This window comes from Sphaerodactylus townsendi, linkage group LG17 (assembly GCF_021028975.2).
Source record: "Sphaerodactylus townsendi isolate TG3544 linkage group LG17, MPM_Stown_v2.3, whole genome shotgun sequence".
In the NCBI taxonomy this organism is placed as follows: domain Eukaryota; kingdom Metazoa; phylum Chordata; class Lepidosauria; order Squamata; family Sphaerodactylidae; genus Sphaerodactylus; species Sphaerodactylus townsendi.
Window position 1 is genome coordinate 935,516 of NC_059441.1, and position 18,125 is coordinate 953,640.

Sequence of the window (18,125 nt, forward strand, 5' to 3'; positions counted from 1 at the left end):
ACGCCAGCTGGGTGACCTTGGGCTAGTCACAGCTTTCCGGAGCTCTCTCAGCCCCACCTACCTCACAGGGTGTTTGTTGTGAGGGGGGAAGGGCAAGGAGATTGTAAGCCCCTTTGAGTCTCCTGCAGGAGAGAAAGGGGGGATATAAATCCAAACTCCTCCTCTTCTTCTTCTAGGTCAAAGGCTGGAGGTAGAGGTAGGCAAGGACTGGACTTCCTTACCAGCAATGAGACCGCTAGGGAAGGAGTAGAATCCTGTCCCTCTCCAGGTCTCCCACGTTTGGGGGGAGGGCCTTGGGATGATCCCATGCTGGAGAGCCAGTGTACTGCAGTGCTTAAGAGCAGGTGGATTCTAATCTGGAGAACCGGGTTTGATTCCCCACTCCTCCACCTGAATGGCAGAGGTTTATCTGATGAACCAGATGTGTTTCTGCGCTCCTACATTCCTGCTGGATGACCTTGGGCTTGTCACAGTTTTTCAGAACTCTCTCAGCCCCACCTACTTCACAAGGTGTCTGTTGTGGGGAGAGGAAGGGAAAGGAGCTTGTAGGCCACCGTGAATCTCCTTACAGCAGAGAAAGGTGGGGTATAAATCCAAACTCTTCTTCATTTTTCCTGTCAATCCGAAGCAACAGCAGCCCCTCCTGAGACCACGGGGCCTCCCCAACTGCCCAAAAACAGCTATCCCAAGGCTCAGCCCACAGCAAATTTTGCACAGTTGGCCCCATCGGTCTCAACAACCACCTCTTCAATCCAACCGTCACCCTAAGTTTGCTCGTACCCGTCACTCATACGACTCCCAAGGTGAGACTTCTATGGTTCAAACTCACAGGATGCTCCTTCGCCTGCAATATGGGGAATACCAGAGAGGAGGCTGCGAGGACTGATTGTGAGCCTTCTGTTTGTCTCACAGCTTTTTTGTGTTGTTCGGTAAACCCTTGCAAGGTTTGTTAATTTTTTCCAGTCCACGCGGGAGGCGTCACCAGCTGCTATTAGATATATGATAAACCCTGACCTACTTTATGCTGTCGTGGGAGGATTAATGGATTAAACACAAGGTGCTTTAGAGCACTGCACAAAAGTGATATATATATATATACACACACACACACACGAAACTGCATTTTGTTGTATATAAAAATGACATTGTCCCCATGTAGGCAAAGACCAGCCTGAATAGGGCAGGCTAGCCTGATCTCTTCAGAACTTGGAAACAAAGAAGAAGGAGAAGAGGAGGAGGAGGAGAGGAGGAGGAGGAGGAAAAGGAGATGAAGAAGAGAAGGAGAAAAAGGAGAAGAGGAGGAGAAGAAAAAGGAGGAGGAAAAGAACGAGAGGAGGAGGAGGAGTTTGGATTTATTCCCCACCTTTCTCTGCTGTAAGGAGACTCAAAGGGGCTTACAAGCTACTTTCCCTTCCTCTTCCCACAACAGACACCTTGTGAGGCAGGTGGGACTGAGAGAGTTCTGAATAACTGTGACTGGCCCAGCAGGAATGTAGGAGTGCGGAAACACAACTGGTTCACCAGATAAGCCTCCGCCACTCAGGTGGCGGAGTGGGGAATCAAGCCCGGTTCTCCAGATTAGAACCCACCTGCTCTCAACCACTACCCCAAGAAGCCAGATCCCCAAGGTCAGTGCTGGCATTCCAGGATTCACAAGGGCAACACTAAATGCCATCTGTGTTGATCCAACTAGTAGGGGCAAAACAGTGACTCGGGATGTGTTTGTTCTTTTGCTGCAGAAATCCAAACAGAAGCAATATTAGGCCCTGTGTGAGTATTACATGCTGTTGAGTCCCTTCTGACTTGATGACCTCTGAAGTGTCCTCTTAGTTAAAGCTTTGCTCGGTTTTGCAAACTGAAGTATTGGCTTCTACTGTCTGAAATTTGTTTTCCAGAGGAGGGCAAACAGTTGGATCCAGCCGCCTTTTCTTCGGGTGAAAAGAAAGGAAGGAAAGGTTCCCTTGAACAACCCAATAAGGTTTTGCTGGGGATCATGGACCAGTGCACTTGGGACCGGGGCAGGCGGTAGCCAAAAAAAGAAATTGGGCTAGACCAGTGATGGCAAACCTATGGCACGGGTGCCAGAGGTGGCACTCAGAGCCCTCTCTGTGGGCACGTGCAAACAGAGTGCCCCCCCCTCCCACATCTAGGCTGGCCTGGGCCACTGGGCTCAATTATTAGCATTAAACCTAAGACCTAGTTTTGGGGAAGTAGTGTAGGTAACCCTGTTAAGCACTGTTAAACTAAAGTGCGATCCTTTACCTGGGAGTAAGCTTGGTTGCTGGCAATGGGGCTTGCTTCTGAGTAAACCCTCCTAGGGTCGTGATTCACCCGTTGGAAGAGTTGCACGGTTGCTTTAAAGCAAAGCCATCGACTACCACCAAGCTTACTCCTGAGTAACGCATGCCTTGGAGCCAACCGTTTTTTCCAACCAAAAACCTCAGTATTCAGGTTAAATTACCGTGTTGGCACTTTGCGATAAATAAGTGGATTTTGGGTTGCAATTTGGGCACTCGGCCTCGAAAAGGTTCACCATCGCTGGGCTAGACTGAGTGAGAAAGCAAACTGAATACAACCCTTAAAGCTTCCTTACAAATTTCCAAAAAGGCTTAGCACCTTCTCCCTTTCACACAGTTTTATGTGAGTGTTGGGTTTGGGTTGCCAACATCGTTTGTTTGGGTATGTTTTGAGCTTTGAATTGTTTAGATTTTAATCTATTACGATTCTTTTTAAAAAAAAACGGTTCGCCGGCTGCCTTAATTTTAAAGAAAGGCGGGAGGTAAATAAATAAGACGCTCGCCGGCGTGCAGCTCATCGACGGCTGCGGATTAAAAAGGGGGGGGGGATCCAAGACCCGACTGTCATACCCTTTGATATGAAATGCTTTAGGCTTAAGAGGCCTCACCCGAACCAGGCAAGGGAGGAATGGTGTAAAACCACAGCTGCTAATAGATATGGATGTGGTAATCAAAATGGCTTTGCTGAAGGGGAAAAGAGAGAGAGAGAGCCAGAGAGTGAGAGAGAAAGAGAGAGAGAGAGAGAGAGAGAGAGCACGCTAACTGCCTCCGCTGCTGAGGTTACAAACCGCAGTCTTGCCGAGCTGCGGAACGCAGGCAACGTCTTCCCCCCCGAGGCTGCTGAGAGGTTCTTTCTGCTGCTCGCAGATAACAGAACCCGCTGGCAAGTGCTTTTGGATGCTTTGAAGGGGAGACGACACGGAAGCATCTCGGCGGCCGGGCTTTTTCGGTTCCCTTTCATCTCCCGCTTGCGCCCTCTTCCCTCCCTCACGGCCACCAGCCTCTTCAGGGAACGGGGCGCAGACTAGCAGTTGTGATGACAGAGGTTGGCCCCCAAGAGCACCTTGGGGTGCAGGCGAAGAGCCTCCTCCTCCTGCCCCCCCCCCCCCGAACAGACAATTTGACAAAACACTCCCTGGCATGCTCGTGCGTTTCATCTGAGCCTGTGGTAAGGCCAGGCTTTAGCTAAAAGGACTGTTCTGGTATTTCATTGGGGGATGACGACATACAATGCTGTCTCTTCCGCCCCTCAAGTTGATATGTCTGCACGTGTACACGTATGAAGCTGCCTCATACAAAATTAGACCTTGGCCCATCGGGGAAAGGGCCACTGACATAGACTGGCAGCGGTTCTCCAGGGTCTTGGGATGAGAGAGGTTTTTCATATCTCCTCCTACCTCGTCCTTTGGGAGCCAGCGTGGTGTGGTGGTTAAGAGCAGGTGGAGTCTAATCTGGAGAACCGGGTTTGATTCCCCACTCCTTCACCTGAGTGACAGAGGCTTATCTAGTGAACCAGATGCGTTTCCGCACTCTTGCATTCCTGCTGGGTGACCTTGAGCCACTCACAGTTCTCTCCGAACTCTCTCAGTCCCACCTACATCACAAGGTGTCTGTTGTGGGGAGAGGAAGGGAAAGGAGCTTGTCGGCCACCTTGAGTCTCCTTACAGGAGAGAAAGGTGGGGTATAAATCCAAACGCTTCTTCTAAACTGAAGAGGAAACCAAAATGTGAAGTTTGGGAGGACTTTCTACATCAGTGGTACCTGCAACAGGCAATTTACTAGGTTCCCCTTTAAAGGCACTAAAGCCGGGTTTTGAACGTGCACCAGGCTCTCTCAGGTACTGAAGAACTGAGCAGCGCCGTACTTAAAGAGCCATCTTGATCTTGATCAATGGCAGCTAGGCAAATGTGCCTACAAATGCGGGAATACATAAGCACAAAAACCGGTAAAGAGACATTGCTGTGACCTGGCGCACGCAGCAAAACGTGGAAACGAAAACGAGGAAAGCCAAGCGATACACTTTAGATTCAGGAAGAGCAAGGATGCAATTTTTTTTTAGCCTCGGGAATGCTGGAGACACTCCAAGGCCTTTTAGAAATCCAACGAACAGCAGCAGGGGGACCCACGCTGGCTCTGCACGAATCCGACAGGCTACCCTGGACCAGCCGAAAGATGCAGCCGTACCGAACGGGGATTTGCATCATAACAGGCTTCCTGAGCACAAGGCGGCCTTTTACCAGGGAAGGCAGGCGCAGCCAACTGGTTTGATCGTGACATTCAATTTCTCTGGCAGAAACTGCCCGCTGAATGGCGAGATGTCAAGCAGCTGTGATTTGACGCTCTGTTCCAGCGATGTGCATTAAGCTATTAGCCTCGCTTCCTTCTTTTTTTTTTTAAAGCCATATTCTAGCTCCTCAGGCTGGAACTGTTTAGATTGCAGCCGTCTTTTCCGCAGCTATGAGATTCATCTGTATTGAACATTATCCTTTTGCGAAAGAGGGACAAATTTCATGAACCAGGAGTGGAGCTGGCCCGGCACCCTGGACGTTTGGGCTCTCCAGAATTGGGGGGGGGGGGGGGGGACGTCAAGGAGCAGCTGACCTACGGCAACATCGTTAGGTTTTCAGGGCAGGAGACAAAGAGAGGTGGTTTGCCACTGCCTGCCTTTCACCAGGACCAACCCCATGTGTTGGAGTGCACAAGCTAATCTGGTTTACCAGATGCGCCTCTAGGGGAAAATGTATTGTTTGAAAACAAATGAAAAAAAGCATTAATATAAATGTAATATTCAAACGATACAATAAAAATTATTTTTAAAAAAAAAAAAAAAACCAGATGCGCCTCTGTAACCCCCATGCTCAGAATGGGTTGACCCAGTAAGGGGTGGAGACTCAAAGCAGCAAGAGGCTGCAGCAGACCTCATGTAGTTGGAGGAGACAAGGCTACCGGACTCGGACCTTGGTTGTATAAGCCCTTAACACCTTGTTAAGGTAACTGCAATATTGTTGGGAACTACTGGGAAGGTAGTTGTTTATTTTTGCTATGTTGTAAATGTTGGAGTTTATTGTTTCAGGGTTTCTTTTTATGTTTGTAATGGGTGAGAGTTCTCCTGGAAACCTTCATCATGTTGAATCCTGTTCATCAAGCCCTTGGAGTCTTCAGGAGCCAACCCACTTGCAAAGAAGAATTGGACTTGGCAGTATCAGTAGACTGTAAATAGAAGGACTTGAAAATGCAACCTGAACAGGACCTTGAAATGTGATGTTAAATGTTGATGTTATATGTTATGTGTTAAGAAAGTAAACCATTTTGTTTTTAAAATTTGTTGTTGCAAACTCATTCCAAGTTCTGCCCCATAGAACCCACAGATAGAGGTTACACCTCCACAGCTCAAGTGGCAGAGTGGGGAATCAAACCTGGTTCCTCAGATTAGAGTGCACCTGCTCTTAACCACGACGCCACGCAAACCGGGGTGGGTGGGTGGGTGAGTTGGGGGACTGCACTCTGGAAAGTCCTTGAGTAAATGAAAGAAATCAGCCCTCTGTACTTGGCCATTCTTGGCCTTCCACTGTTTCCCCTCTCAAAACCCTGTTCCCCTTTGTTCCATTCACTTCCGGGGCAAAGGACCTCTGACTGGGGAGGACGTCAAAGCAGGCAGAAGAGCCTCGCTACCCTTTCCTCCTGAATGCAGGCAAATGTTGGTTTCCTATTGGAAGAAGGGAGGAACTCGCATTCACACCGAGGGCGGTGAAAATCCGCTCGTCCGATCCCCACATCAGGCCGCCTTTTGCTCCCCACTCACCTGCTCGCGGAACTGCTCCTGTGACAAGCAGTCAATCAAGTCCACGCAGCCAAGCAGGCAGCCGGAGGGATAATCTTTGGGGAATTCCAAATCTGCAGCAAGTGGGGGAGAAAATTATTAGGCAAGCTCTAGTGCGCGACCCCAGGGCCCTGCCGCTCTCCACACGGTCTGGATTAGCCTTCCGCTCTCTCCCGCCCGCCCGCCCGCCCTCGATTGTTCTTGTTGTGGCGCTGAACAAAAACACATACTGGCTCGGGAGGGAGCTGACCCACACCGTTTACTTCTCCCCACCCCAGCTCTCGTCTCACCCCCACAATATAGCCATTCTGCTGCACAACCCGAAGGCCCGAGTCTTTCTGAGCCGTTTCATTAACAGACCTCTGCCTTGTGCAGGATCGACCCCAGGTTAAGGAGACTGCCGAGCGAAAGATCAAGAAGAAGAAGAGTTTGGATGTATATCCCCCCTTTCTCTCCTGCAGGAGACTCAAAGGGGCTGACAATCTCCTTGCCCTTCCCCCCTCACAATAAACACCCTGTGAGGTGGGTGGGGCTGAGAGAGCTCCGAGAAGCTGTGACTAGCCCAAGGTCACCCAGCTGACGTGTGTGGGAGTGCACAGGCTAATCTGAATTCCACAGATAAGCCTCCACAGCTCAGGCGGCAGAGCGGGGAATCAAACCCGGTTCCTCCAGATTAGATACACGAGCTCTTAACCTCCTACGCCACTGCTGCTACATTCAGTTCCCAAAGAAGAATGCGCAAAGCAGACCTCGCTACTCAGAGCACACTTCATGCGACCCGAACAGGGTGTTCCGATTAGTCTTTCAGTCCTTGCACGATTTCCCATTTTTGGTCAAAAAATGCGATGAAAAGGAAACTTTAAAAAAAATTAAAAATACAAGGGAGACAAGGCTGAAAGACCAGACAAGATAGGATAGGAAACATCTCCAGCAGTCCAGGTCTGTTTGAAGACACTGTCATGCATGTAAGAACTAAATCATTGCATTTACTACACAGAAGAAGGATTTGGATTTATAACCCACCCTCCTTTTCTCTCCTGTAGGAGAAGAAGAAGAAGAAGAAGAGTTTGGATTTATATCCCCCCTTTCTCTCCTGTAGGAGACTCAAAGGGGCTGACAATCTCCTTGCCCTTCCCCCCTCACAACAAACACCCTGTGAGGTAGGTGGGGCTGAGAGAGCTCCGAGAAGCTGTGACTAGCCTAAGGTCACCCAGCTGGCGTGTGTGGGAGTGCACAGGCTAATCTGAATTCCCCAGAGAAGCCTCCACAGCTCAGGCGGCAGAGCTGGGAATCAAACCCAGTTCCTCCAGATTAGATACACGAGCTCTTAACCTCCTACGCCACTGCTGCTCTTAAGACTCAAAGGGGCTTACAATCAAAGGGGCTTACAATCTCCTTTCCCTTCTCCTCCCTCCACAATGAACACCCTGTGAGGTGTGGGGGGAGGAGCTGAGAGACCTCCAAAGAGCTGTGACTAGCCCAAGGTCACCCAGCTGGCATGTGTTGGAGTGCCCAAGCTAATCTGGTTCACCAGATAAGCCTCCGTCGCTCCAGTGGCAGAGCGGGGAATCAAGGCCGGTTCCTTCAGATTAGAGTGGACCTGCTCTAAACCACTACGCCGTGCTGGCTACAAATAACACATAGCTCTCAAGGAGTTCTGTTCTATAACACGCGGTGATGAGTTTACTATGCCCAACCCATGCTAGAGCAAACCAATGTGGCTCAATTCAGATGCCAAACCACGGTTTGGGGTTAGCTTGCTTGGTTCTATTCAAAGGGCATTACACAATCTTTTTTTATGCGTGTGTTTGGATTTTGTCTTTTGGTCTGTGGAAAGTTTTTAAAAATCAGCACTCTGAACAAGGCTGTTAAGGGCAGAACCTCTACTGCACAGGTGCCAAACTCACGGCCCTCCAGATGTTATGGACTACAGTTCCCATCATCCCTTGCCAGCATCATGCTGGCAGGGGATGATGGGAACTGTGGTCCATAACATCTGGAGGGCTGCAAGTTTGACACCTGTGCAGTGGAGGGCTGCGAGTTTGACACCTATGCCTGGATACCTTCCAGTCTGATCACATCTGGAAGGATGCTGTCTGAGACTTAAAACGCATATAAACAAATGGGACTCAAGTGCCAATAAACCATACATGGACCCAACCTGCGGCTCTCCAGATGTTCATGGACTACAAATCCAAAGGAAATGCAAAGAAATTGACTGTAGTGCACCAAACACAGAAAAGGCTAAAGTGAAAGAAATTTGGAAGATACGGACAATATACGTGGACTGGATGAAAGAAGCTCGAGTCAACGAAGAAATATGGGAGAAGAGGCTACAGAGAATGAACTTACTGCTGTTTGTGTGATAAAACTATGAAGAAGATGTAACGGGGAGAGGGAGAAAAGGGGGGGGAAAGTATTGTTTGAAAATGTATGAAGAAGGACATTATTATAAACTGTAAAATTCAAATGGTGGTTCCTGGCCCCTCAATGATGTGGCTGGCCTCCACACGGGCCAGGACCTTTACAGCCCTGGCCCCGGCCTGGTGGAACACTCTTCCTCCAACTGTCCGGGCCCTGCGGGACCTTGGTGAGTTCCGCAGGGCCTGTAAGACCGAGTTGTTCCGCCGGGCCTTTGGAGTATCCAGCCGCTGAGTGGCGCCCCCTCCCTCCTCCCCCCCTTGTTTTCTGCACTTACCATCTATGCACCTTACCATCTTTACTACCCTCTTAGAGAGGAACCTGGCACCTCCCTCTTTCTTTTGTTGGGGTGATCTTAATGAATTAGATGATAGGATATTTGTTACTGTTATATTAACCGCTGTTTTAAATAGATTTTAATGGATTTAGTATTATACTGTCTGTACTGACTTTTAATTGATTGTGTATCTGTGGATGCTGTACACCGCCCAGAGCCCCTAGGGGATGGGGCGGTTTATAAATCGAAAGAATAAATAATAAATAAATGATACAATAAAAAAATTATAAAAAGAAAAGAAAAGGCTAAAGTGAATAAATACACCAACACCCTGTAAACAAACATACTAAACACACTTTGTATTTCTTTTAGGTTCATGATTTGATGTTTTGAGACTCAAAAAGACCAACCACCTTCGAACAGCAGATCAAGATAACGGTTTTAATAGCCAGAATGCACAGTGCGTGTTTCCCAGAAATTCAGAAATCCAACCGGAAGAATCCCGCCTTTGCTGCTTTCCCGCCGATAACAGCTGTCCAGCAGCACTGAAGTATTGCAGAAGTGCAGCAGGGCAGAGAGGAACAGAAAGCCCTCCTCGTTCAGAAGGGGGAGAAACCCTTGAGTTGAATTGTAACCATACTTTCCCAAAGAGCAACCGTGAAGGTCAGCTGCAGCCACATCCAGCACTTCCTGCTTTGTATGACCCTTTGACCCCATTGCGTACAACTTCCTTTTGTCCCTTCATAACCTCCCACGTAGCCAGGTCTTTAAAGCAAGGGCTTTACTACACGTGTGCGATGAAATGGGTTCTAGTCCACAAATCGTGACAAATTTGCAGTAATCGCTTCCAGAGACTGGTCTCTCCATTCACAGTTCAACCCAGAAAGCTCTTTCATCCCTTCCACTCCACCCCCGACTCTTAGCAAAAGCTCAACTCAGGTAAAGGGACCTGGAGCCCAAAGGCTGGAAGCAGGGCTCACCTTTCTGAAGCAATATTTTGTAGCTGGTCTCCACTTCTGAGATCTCCTGAGGGGAAGGTCTTTTGGCTGTAGCGGCGATCCACAGCCGGCCCCGGAGGGCCGTGTACCAAGTCCTGCCTTCTACCCTAGAGGGAGAAAGGAGGATGGGAGAAAGTCAGTAAACAAAGTTCAGCTCACGGCCCAAGGTTCAGGAGAACGTTTCAACTGCAATGCCCGTGTCCAAGCCGTATGTTTTGTGGAAGCCAAGTGCCACTCTACCAAGAGTGAAGTCTACTCCGGATGAAGGAACATTCCTCTAACTTAAAGAAGAAGAAGAGTTTGGATTTATATCCCCCCCCCTTTCTCTCCTGCAGGAGACTCAAAGGGGCTTACAATCTCCTTGCCCTTCCCCCCTCACAACAAACACCCTGTGAGGTAGGTGGGGCTGAGAGCACTCCGAGAAGCTGTGACTAGCCCAAGGTCACCCAGCTGGCGTGTGTGGGAGTGCACAGGCTAATCTGAATTCCCCAGATAAGCCTCCACAGCTCAGGAGGCAGAGCGGGGAATCAAACCCGGTTCCTCCAGATTAGATACACGAGCTCTTAACCTCCTACACCACTGCTGCTCCTAAAGAAGAAGAAGAGTTTGGATTTATATCCCCCCTTTCTCTCCTGAAGGAGACTCAAAGGGGCTTACAATCTCCCCCCCCCTCCCCCCCGGCCACAGCAAACACCCTGTGAGGTGGGTGGGGCTGAGAGTGCTCCAAAGAACTGTGACTAACCTAAGGTCACCCAGCTGGCATGTGTTGGAATGCACAGGCTAAGCTGGTTTCCCAGATAAGCCTCCCCAGCTCAAGTGGCAGAATGGGGACTCAAACCTGGTTCTCCAGATTAGAGTGTGCCTGCTCTTAACCACTACACCACGCTGGAGCGACAGCCAGTGCTTAATCTGCAAACCAAGAAAGCTTTGGAAGAACCGAGACACGCCCGCCCCTGCTGCAGCCCCCGAGACGGTGGCCGAGAAAAGCACGCTTCTGACTTTTCCTCACAATAGTTCCCAACGGCAAAAGCCTGAGTGCTCGTCCCACAACTGTGCGAGGGCACTTTGGCCAAGATGTGGCATCTGGCACAAGACCTCCAGGTCAACTTCAAGGCTGAGCTAAGACCTCCCTGGGCCAGGGCTGGCAACCTCCACTGGACTGGACCTCAATTTTGGTTTTTTAAAAAACTGAGGCTGACATCTGGACAGCCCTAACTACAGGAGGGCCTATTCGTGTCACCCACACCACAAAAATTGAGGGCCAGCGTGGTGTAGTGGTTAAGGGCAGGGGAACTCTAATCTGGAGAACCAGGTTTGAGTCCCCGCTCTGCCACTTGAGCTGTGGAGGCTTATCTGGGGAACCAGATTAGCTTGTGCACTCCCAACACATGCCAGCTGGGTGACCTTGGGCTAGTCACGGTTCTTCGGAGCTCTCTCAGCCCCACCCACCTCACAGGGTGTTTGTAGTGGGGGTGGGGGAAGGGAGAGGAGAGGAGATTGTAAGCCCCTTTGAGTCTACTTACAGGAGAGAAAGAAGAGAAGAAGAAGAAGAGTTTGTATTTCTATCCCCCCTTTCTCTCCTGTAGGAGGCTCAAAGGGGCTTACAATCTCCTTGCCCTTCCCCCCTCACAACAAACACCCTGTGAGGTAGGTGGGGCTGAGAGAGCTCGAGAAGCTGTGACTAGCCCAAGGTCACCCAGCTGGCGTGTGTGGGGGTGTACAGGCTAATCTGAATTCCCCAGATAAGCCTCCACAGCTCAGGCGGCAGACCTGGGAATCAAACTCGGTTCCTCCAGATTAGATACACGAGCTCTTAACCTCCTACGCCACTGCATAGGGGGATATAACTCCAAACTCTTCTTCTTCTTCTTCTGTTCGATGGGATAAGTCTGGCAATGCTCTCTCTCTGCAGGTATTAAATCCCCACGTGGTCTCTGTTATTGCCACGTTAACCCCGGCTATGAATGGCCTCAGTGCCTCCCTGCGTGCTTCTGAACATCACAAACTCGGCTCCTTTAGCCTACGCTGTTCACAATTCTCTCCCCTCCTCCTCCTCTGTTCAAAAATCTTGCAGGTTGAAAATTCCCTTTCCGCGCGCTTGACACAGTGAACAGCGACCCACCAAACCAAGACTGTGATAAATCTGTTCACGGGACACAAGAAGATTCCTTTGGTTTTACAGGAGTGCTGGACAAGTCAGCCGTCTGATCTAAAGTCGGACATCTTGGACTACACAGCCAGTAAAACACAGAGACGTTCGTTCCAGCCTGATGCGTGGGGCCCCATGTATTCCAAGACATTTGCCTTTCCAGCTAAGAATAGAGGAAAACAGCGCCCTCTACTGTTCATTCTTGTTTTCAAGATTTTTATTCTCAAGGCCTGGAAACCGGCAACCACCGGACCAAATGAGCACTGGAAAGAGATTATAATATTCCTCTGTGAAAGAAGGCAAGACGCATTGAGGGGTAGTTTGCCATTGCTTTTCCTCAGGGTAGTTTGCCATTGCTTTCCTCAGGAACGTTGAGGGCCGGTTTGCCATTGCTTTTCCTCAAGTAGTTTGCCATTGCGTTCCTCAAGACATGTTGAGAGGTAGTTTGCCATTGCGTTCCTCAAGACACGTTGAGGGGTAGTTTGCCACTGCTTTCCTCAAGACACATTGACGGGTAGTTTGCCATTGCTTTCCTCAAGACACGTTGAGGGGTAGTTTGCCATTGCTTTCCTCGGGGAGCCACCCTGGAATTCCTCAGTGGTCTCCCATCTAATTGCTAACCGGGGTTGACTCCCATATAGTTTCCAAGATTAAATAAGATCAGGCTAGCCCAGGGGTCTGCAACCTGCGGCTCTCCAGATGTTCATGGACTACAAATCCCATCAGCCCCTGCCAGCACGACCAATTGGCCATGCTGGCAGGGGCTGATGGGATTTGTAGTCCATGAACATCTGGAGAGCCGCAGGTTGCAGACCCCTGAGCTAGCCTGATGGACGCTTGGCCTGACTCTTGTTACAAACGAAGACGTACGACACAGACTTGGATTGAGGCCAACAACAAAGAAAATGAGGGAAGCACGGCTCCGGTGGGATGGGCACAGGATGCGACTGGAGGAGACTCCTGTTGCAAAAATGGCCCTGAACTTTGACCCTGGAGGCCACCGCCCACGTGGAAGACCAAAGAAACAGCAGATGGACAGCACTGCCGAGGACATGCGTGCTGCTAACCTTACCCCCGAAAATGCCCCAAATGGAGGCCGCTCAGACCAGGACTACACAGGTGGAGAGAAATTCATCGGAAGGACTCCTGGCAAACCCTGGCTCTACTAAGCAGAAAAGAATATTGGCACTCCCTAGGAAGGAATGGATCCCTTCAGCACAGGCTCAGAATTCAACCCCCCCGCCCCCCCCAAGCATGTCCAGTGCTCTATTTCTAGGTCCCTGCTTACCGTTTGATCCCTTTGACCAGCAACGAGGCCCAAGGCTGATGCATGCTCAGACACTGGCCGCCATCTGAGATTTCCTGGATCTCTCGATCCTGGATCCGCAAGCGGCTCCTTTCTGAGTTGGCCTCACTCCTGGTTTCCGGGCCAGGTTTCCTGTGGTTGAGCAAGCCAGTCTGTTCCACCCACTTCAGCACAGTAAACAAACAAACAAACAAATTACACATTCAAAAAGCCACACGGGCACGCCAACAGAAGGCTCAACCCTTCTCTGTTTAACGAGAATGGCAAAAACTGACACGGAGGGATGGCCTCTGCGATTCTTTGGTGTGGAGTTACTGTCATTCTTTGGTTCATAGAAAGAAAGAGAAAGAGTTTGGATTTATATCCCACCTTTCTGTCCTGTAAGGAGACTCAAGGTGGCTTACAAGCTCCTTTCCCTTCCTCTCCCCACAAAAAGAAGAGTTTTGATTTATATCCCCGCTTTGTCACCTGTAGGAGACTCAAAGGGGCTGACAATCTCCTTGCCCTTCCCCCCTCACAACAAACACCCTGTGAGGTAGGTGGGGCTGAGAGAGCTCTGGAAAGCTGTGACTAGCCCAAGGTCACCCAGCTGGCATGTGTGGGAGTGCACAGGCTAATCTGAATTCCCCAGATAAGCCTCCACAGCTCAGGCGGCAGATTGGGGAATCAAACCTGGTTCCTACAGATTAGAATGCACCCGCTCTTAACCACTATGCCACTGCTGCTCCTTGTGAGGTAGATAAGGCAGAGAGAGTTCTGAGAGAACTGTGACCAGCCCAAGGTCACCCAACAGGGATGTAGGAGTGCGGAAACACATCTGGCTCATCAAACAAGCCTCCGCCACTCAGGTGGAGGAGTGGGGAATCAATCCCGGTTCTCCAGATTAGAATCCACACGCTCTTCACATAGTGACATAGCCCAGGGGTCTGCAACCTGCGGCTCTCCAGATGGCAGGGGCTGATGGGAATTGTAGTCCATGAACATCTGGAGAGCCGCAAGTTGCAGACCGCTGACATAGCCCAGTGGCACGCCAGTACAGCAGAAGGTGGAAAAACTCATAGGGTGGGGCGGAATGGCCTCAGGGCAAGCCAATTAGGTTTAGCGAGAAACAGACCCAGTGGCTGCTCTCACCCTCAGGGAAACCCATTCAGAAGCACCCTTGATCTCCATCGTTCTTAGATGACCCCCTCAGGAGAAGCCGAAGGGAGCCAGCCCAACAGCCTGAACAGGAAGCACGTTTCAGTCGGGAGGGGCAAGTTCTGAAAAGAGGGGGGGGGGAATACTGACCACGGGGGCCGGCTGGAGAAGGTTTGGATTCACCAGGACTCCAGATTTGCCAGGCTCCCCTTCGGAGCTCCGCGTCCTCTCCGTCAAGGTGCCGCTGTGAAGAGCTTCGATTGTTTCATCCAACCTGCAAGGACCAACAACCCATTTCACATTCCCGGCAAACCATCCCCCCCCAGTTGTGGGATCCAAAAATTTTAATAACAGGTTCCGATGGTGGTGGGATTCAAACAGTGGCGCCACCGCACACACGCACCTCCAGTCCCTGTTGGGCAGGGAGGTTGCTTTAGTAACCCCTTCTCGGCGCTCGCAAAAAATTAGTAACCACTTCTAGAGAAGTGAGAATGGTAGGATCCCACCTCTGCATCCCCCCAACTTTCCTCTTCCCGGGGGCCCCCTCAATAAGTGGAAAGTGGAAACTACGGTATAGGCAAGGCTGGACTTTGCCTGTGCATGCAGGCAATGCAGCGTTTTTGAAGGAAGTGGCCGCCGTGATGACAGGGCCAGTAAACCGGATGATTCTTCCCAGGCGACTCGAAGACCTGCTGGCCGCCGATGATGGTCTGGATCATTTTTGTTCTGAGCTGGCTTCTACAGTCAAAGATTTCAGAGCCAGGCTCATATTTCAGTGTTCAGTAGGGCCATATTTTCTAATTATTGGGACCACAAAAAATTGTCAGCCACCAGATGAAATTTCTAGGCTCCGTGGCTGCTAGGATTCGTCAAAGCTTGCATTGATGTGTGCACAGAAAAGAACTACTGTTGGGGTGCTGTGTGGTTTCCGGATGATTCTTCCCAGGCGACTTGAAGACCTGCTGGCCGCCGATGATGGTCTGGATCATTTTTGTTCTGAGCTGGCTTCTACAGTCAAAGATTTCAGAGCCAGGCTCATATTTCAGTGTTCAGTAGGGCCATATTTTCTAATTATTGGGACCACAAAAAATTGTCAGCCACCAGATGAAATTTCTAGGCTCCGTGGCTGCTAGGATTCGTCAAAGCTTGCATTGATGTGTGCACAGAAAAGAACTACTGTTGGGGTGCTGTGTGGTTTCCGGATGATTCTTCCCAGGCGACTTGAAGACCTGCTGGCCGCCGATGATGGTCTGGATCATTTTTGTTCTGAGCTGGCTTCTACAGTCAAAGATTTCAGAGCCAGGCTCATATTTCAGTGTTCAGTAGGGCCATATTTTCTAATTATTGGGACCACAAAAAATTGTCAGCCACCAGATGAAATTTCTAGGCTCCGTGGCTGCTAGGATTCGTCAAAGCTTGCATTGATGTGTGCACAGAAAAGAACTACTGTTGGGGTGCTGTGTGGTTTCCGGGCTGTATGGCCGTGTTCTAGCAGCATGTTCAACACGGCCATACAGTCCGGAAACCACACAGCATCCCAGTGATTCCGGCCGTGAAAGCCTTCGACAAGACATTGAACTACTGTTGCCTTGAAAGGGTGCCCCCAGTGGTGTGGTTCAACTAATTTAACAACCGGTTCCGGTGGTGGGATTCAGACAATTTAACAACTGGTTGTTTACAAGCACCATTTTAACAACCAGTTCTGCCGAAGTGGTGAGAACCGGCTGAATCCCACTACTGGGTGCCCCCCCCCCCCCTTAAAAAAACCCACATGGAAACCTTAGGGTTAAATCTTGCAGGGACGAGGCAGAAACCAGGATAAGTAGACAAGAGGACGTGATCGGGCGGAGTTTGGAAATTCTATGCAATGAAATACAGACTGACCACATTCCAATAGAAGAAGGAGAAGAGTTTGGATCAGGGGCGAACCTAGGCAAACTGGAGCCCGGGGACAAAACCTGAGTTTGGTGCCCCCCTCGCCGGGCGAATGGGCAGCCACCCTCCCCCACCATGAACAAACAATTATTTTTTGCACCAGCTCACAAAACACCTCCCACTCCCAGCAAAACATACATGGCTCTCTCCCCACCAACTCTTTTCCTAATTTCCTAATCACAACAACCCTATGAGGTAGGTTGTTAGCCTGAGAAACAACTCCAAGCCAGTGCAAGTGGGTATTAAGCATGTAAACCTCTCACAAACCACCCCCAGCAAAACGTTTACCAAACAAATGTCAGCATCATCTCTCACAAAACACCTCCAGAGGAATCCACCCCCAAACAGCATTACTTTCAATGGTGCTTAAACTAGGGAGCTCAGATTCTTCTTTTAAATCCACCTTAAAGGGAGAATCTGGGGTCTCCGGTTAAAACAAAATTGAAAGTGATGCTGTTTGGGGGTGGATTCCTCCCCCACCCCTGAAACAAACATCACTTTTGAGGGTTGGAGATTTAGATGAAACAAATACCAGATTCAGCCAGAATCTGGGCAAATTTGGGCACATTTGGACAAAAAGTGTCCAATTATGTCCTGCCCAAATATGAACAAATGTGAATGCAAGGTATTTGGGCTTTGGGTGGGGTATTTTTGGTGTTTTTTTGGCCTGCAGGGAGGGCATTTTTAAAGCTAACAGCACCATGATTTCAGGGTATCATCCAGAGACTGCCCTGATGATACCACCCAAGTTTGGTGATGTTTGGTTCAGGGGAAGCAAAGTTATGGACGCCCAAATGGAATGCCCCCATCCCCATTGTTTTCAATGGGAGCTAACAGTAGATGGGGGCTACCCATTTGAGGGACCATAACTTTGCTCCCCCTGGGTGGCATCATAAGAATAGTTAACAGATGATACCCTGAAATTTTGGTGTCACTAGCTTTAAAAAATACACCCCTTACAGGCACCCCAAGAAAGTTGCCCAAGATTCTTTGTTTTGCAGTGACTTTACTCCATTGTAGCCAATGGGGAATTTCACTGGAGGCAGGCTGCACATTTCTGGAAGATAGAGGCACCAGACTTTCAAGGTGGCTCCAGGAAGCCCTCCTGGTAAAAGCATCCAGGCATAGAGACCTTTGCTTCTGAGGGTTCAATTCTTATGGGCCCCAAAAGGCTTATTTTGGTTCCATGCTCCTGCCCATGAAGCCTGCGAGCTGAGTTCTCTCCAGAACTCTCTCAACCTCGCCCTTACTCAGAAGCAAAGGTCACCAAGCTTGGATGCTATTACCCAAGGCCTCTTGGAGCCACCTTGAACGTCTGGCTCTCTATCTTAAAAAAAATGTGTGGTCAGTGCTACACACTCAGAAATTCCCCAGAATCTGCCAGGCTCTTCAGCAAGTTCTATGGTGGGAAACATTATTTTTCCCACCATAGACTTCAATGGGGCTTTCTGTTATGCCCAGCTGGCGCTGTGGTAGAGGTTTCAACAGGTGGCAATGTGGTAGTGGTCTTGCTCTGAGTGGGGGCACTAAAGTTTGCCTGGGATGGCTGAATGCTGTGGGCATCAGGTTCACCTTCAACTTGGTGCCCACAGCATTTTAGCAAATTTGGTTGGTTCCTTTCAGGAAACTCACACCAGCAGCCCTGCAGGAAATGCCCCCACCCAGAGCAAGACCCCTACCACAGTGCCTCCCATTGAAACCTCTACCACAGAGCCATCTGGAGAATGGAAACAAAATAAGCCTTTTGGGGGCCCATAAAATTGAACCCTCAGAAGCAAAGGTCTC

The 18,125-nt window shown here is 49.8% G+C and overlaps 1 protein-coding gene across 1 annotated transcript in view; it reads right to left on the reverse strand.

Moving 5' to 3' along the window:
* The window catches only part of TRIP4 (thyroid hormone receptor interactor 4), a 47,228-nt gene that overhangs the window by 13,073 nt on the left and 16,030 nt on the right, over positions 1-18,125 (reverse strand). The window contains exons 8-11 of the mRNA XM_048519652.1: positions 14,556-14,679; positions 13,251-13,432; positions 9,796-9,920; positions 6,100-6,191 (exon numbers count right to left, since the gene is read on the reverse strand). Of these exons, the coding sequence (XP_048375609.1) occupies positions 6,100-6,191; positions 9,796-9,920; positions 13,251-13,432; positions 14,556-14,679 (523 nt within the window). The remainder of the gene's footprint in view (positions 1-6,099; positions 6,192-9,795; positions 9,921-13,250; positions 13,433-14,555; positions 14,680-18,125) is intronic.